Genomic DNA, 3,512 nt, shown 5'->3' with positions numbered 1-3,512 from the left:
GTGTGTGTGTCAAAGTGAGAAAGAGAGAGAATACTGAGAAGCTAATTCTAATATTTATATGGAAAAGAATCAAGAAGAACCTGGACAATCTTGGAAACATAAGAACAAAGTTGGAGAACTTCCTGTTGATTTAAAGAAATTCCAAGTAATAAAACTGAAAAGGGCAAGAAAATAAAAACAACGCTTACCTTTAGAAAGTGCAAGTGAATGATAATAACCACAAGCAACCTGTACTATCTGGATATCTGACAAACTTTTAATATTTCTAGAAAACAAGAAGAGATAAGGATGATCTGTTAATTCCATTTAACAAATGGATTCTCAGTGCTATTTATTTACTATTTAATATGTGCAAGTAGATTTTTTTTTAATTGATCTAGCAGGTCATACTATTTTTTCATACAAGCCAAATTTACCAAAATTTTATGCTAAAATCAGTAAATAAGATATATATACGAGAAAAAGTAAAAGGTGTGATGAGAAAACACCTTGGAAAGACAATATTTAAACAAAATGAACTCTGCTCACACCTTAAGTACTCCTCAGAGTACTTATAATTCAGATGTTTTATTATCAAAATCTTTTTTAAAAATCTTTAGCTTAGAGTATGAAACTTGGCAATACACTAATAAAGCAAATGTACATCATCTAATTTTGTCTACAATTGGTATTTTGCCTGGTTTAATGTATGTTCCCCTTTATCACGTTCCTTAAGAACCAATAGGGATTCCTATCATGTTGTTCTACCAATTCACAAATTATGAAACATTATTACTTTTAGGCTATCCTTTTGCTTTACATCTAAATTGGTGACATTCAATTTTTTTATTAGGGAAAATTTAATCAATTCACATTTATAATAATCACTATGGTGTTAAGGCTTATTTTCTGCTATTTTGTGTTTTGTCCTTATACTTTTGTAATTCCTTTTCCCTTCTTTTCTGATTTTAGTTTAACTGCAATGCAATTCTAAAGGCTAATTTTTGAAACATTACAAAAATCAATTAATCCTGTGCATCAACCACCCCCAAAATCTTCTTATGTACCTCCCCTTTACCTGGTCATGCTACTGTTGGTCCTGAATGAATGCTTTCAAGAAAAAAAAGGGGGGATGGGGAAGGAAACATACTATGTTTCTTATTTCCCTTTACCTGATACTGTCACCTGACCTGATTCTGCCATATGAGAGTCCGGAACAAGTTCTGAGCAGAGTGTCGAAACCCCTGATTTTCGAGAAGCAGCTTCAGTAAATCAAATTTTGAGTAGGAAAACGGAGAGTTACTCTAATTCCATATTGTATTAAAAATATTTTTATTTAGTGGATTTATGTTCTTAACTACAAAACCTGAGAGTTGTACTGCTACAATTTAGCAGAATCGAATAAATTAGGAGGATCCAATGCACCTTTAAATTTTCAAATGTTACAAAATGTCATTTTTCTGCAATAGTAAAATCAAACACCAGCAATACAAAAAGAGTAAGGAATAAAAAATACATGGCAGCTACTCAGGAGGCTGAGGCAGGAAGATCCCCTGAGGCCAGGAGTTCAAGACCAGCCTGGGCAACATAGCGAGAACCTGTCTCTAAAAAATAAAAGATAAAAAAAATATTTTAAATAAAAAAAATTTAAAAAAATACATGGTCATGTACAACTGTGCTGAAGTTACTAAACATTTACTGTTACTGCTTATGCATATTAGGCACACCATATATTGGTCTGTTCACTATATTAAATATTGTGGGAGAAAAAAAAAAACTATTCCATGTGTCAAATACAATTTTACAAATAAAACATTTCAAAATACTACGTTCTCATGTCATCCTATGTTTTTTCCTTCATAGCATTTATCACTATTAATTATGAGTGTACCTGTTCATTTAATGTTTGTCTCCTTTGCTAGACAATAAGCTCTGGGAAGGCAGACTATGTGTCTTACACCCACAAGAATCCTTAGCATCCACCACAGTGCCTGGCAAATGGTATGTAATGAATACACTGTTAAAGAATAAATGAACTTGTAAAGTGTTGGAGACTTTAGTATTAAGTTAGTCATAAAGTTTGCCAAAAAATCTCTAAATTTGCATAGCAATTTATACTCAGTGATTTTCTTTTCCAAAATACTATCCTAAGGCTTACAATACAACACAAATGCTAATTTCATTAGCCATATCTACTACAGAGAAAATATATTCTTCTGTGGCATTACTATGTTAAAGAAAAAATTACCACTTTTCATCTTCATATAGATTAATACCCTGAAGATGGGAGAGGGAGGGTGTTTGAACTTTTTGTTTTTTCTTTAAGCTTTCAGAAATAAAAAAGGAAGAAAGTTAGTATGAATGGTAAAACTTAATTTACCAAATTGGTTTCCCATGTTTCATTTTTCCTAAAAAGGTAACAAATTAGAAAATAATTAAAGAGAATTTTGTAGAATTCATCAAAAGTAATCCCTTTGTCAAGTAAAAAAGATAATGTAAATGTTTAATAGTTTTTAATTTTTAGAAGGACTCAAATGGACATAACAGAAAAGTAAAAATAAGCCAGAACAATTTGTAAATTAAAATATATAATATACACACATATGCAAAACATGAAGATTCCCAATTAATCATATCTACGAAAAAAATCAAAATTCAGACGTCTAGAGCAAACTCTCTAAATTTAAAAATTTAAAATAACTCTCTAAAGTTTAGAGTGTGCCAGACATTTTAAATGACTACTAAAATGATCCATTGTAAATAACTGAATCATTTCTTGAATGAATCTTGAAAGCAGTCTGAAATTTGTAAGAAAACAGTTAACACACTTGGAAATAAAATTTATACACTCTTCCCTTGGGACTCTGCCAAGGCATATTAATTGTTGAATATGTATATTCTTGTATTCTTCTATTTTTCCAACTTAATGTATAGTGGCAATATAGGCAGAAACCAGGCATTGCCAGTTGTGTTTCTGAAGCCAAAGTCCAACAAATAATGTTAACTAGTGAAAAGTTTATATAATTAAAAAGCTTATATAATTAAAAATTTGTGGAACTAAAGCATTAAATATTTTCCCAATAAAATATAATTATTAACAATTTTCTATTTCCCAGTTATCCTAGTCATTTATGAAAAATCTTTACACCAACTTTTTTTCAATTTTGAAAAATTTAGCCTCCACCATTAAGAAATACTCTTTCTTTTTAATCTAAAATGTTCTTAATTTTCAGATGCTAAAATGAGGCAGAAACTGTAATGTTTAAAAGTATTAAGAAAATAAATTTTATTTTTGACCAAATTCACAAAATTCAAATGTTTAATTAGTTCATATAGTTCAGAAATTGCTGTACTCACGAGACTCATTTTACTCTATCCTGCCATAATTTTTAATGCATATGTCCAAGAAGAACTTTAAAGAATAAACTACAACTTTATTGCCAACAATTGTTTTTCTAAAGTTTGTGTGGAAAATTAACTATTTCCACTGAGATTAAACTAAGATAGTAAAATTAGGCTTAACTTTTTTAATA

The 3,512-nt window shown here is 29.7% G+C and overlaps 1 protein-coding gene across 1 annotated transcript in view; it reads right to left on the bottom strand.

Moving 5' to 3' along the window:
- The window catches only part of HERC4 (HECT and RLD domain containing E3 ubiquitin protein ligase 4), a 118,316-nt gene that overhangs the window by 88,052 nt on the left and 26,752 nt on the right, over nucleotides 1-3,512 (bottom strand). The window contains exon 5 of the mRNA XM_012658566.1: nucleotides 189-265. Within this exon, the coding sequence (XP_012514020.1) occupies nucleotides 189-265 (77 nt within the window). The remainder of the gene's footprint in view (nucleotides 1-188; nucleotides 266-3,512) is intronic.

Source organism: Propithecus coquereli, unplaced genomic scaffold (genome assembly GCF_000956105.1).
Source record: "Propithecus coquereli isolate 6110/MARCELLA unplaced genomic scaffold, Pcoq_1.0 Scaffold117, whole genome shotgun sequence".
Classification (NCBI taxonomy): domain Eukaryota; kingdom Metazoa; phylum Chordata; class Mammalia; order Primates; family Indriidae; genus Propithecus; species Propithecus coquereli.
This window is presented reverse-complemented; position numbering and strand designations above follow the sequence as displayed.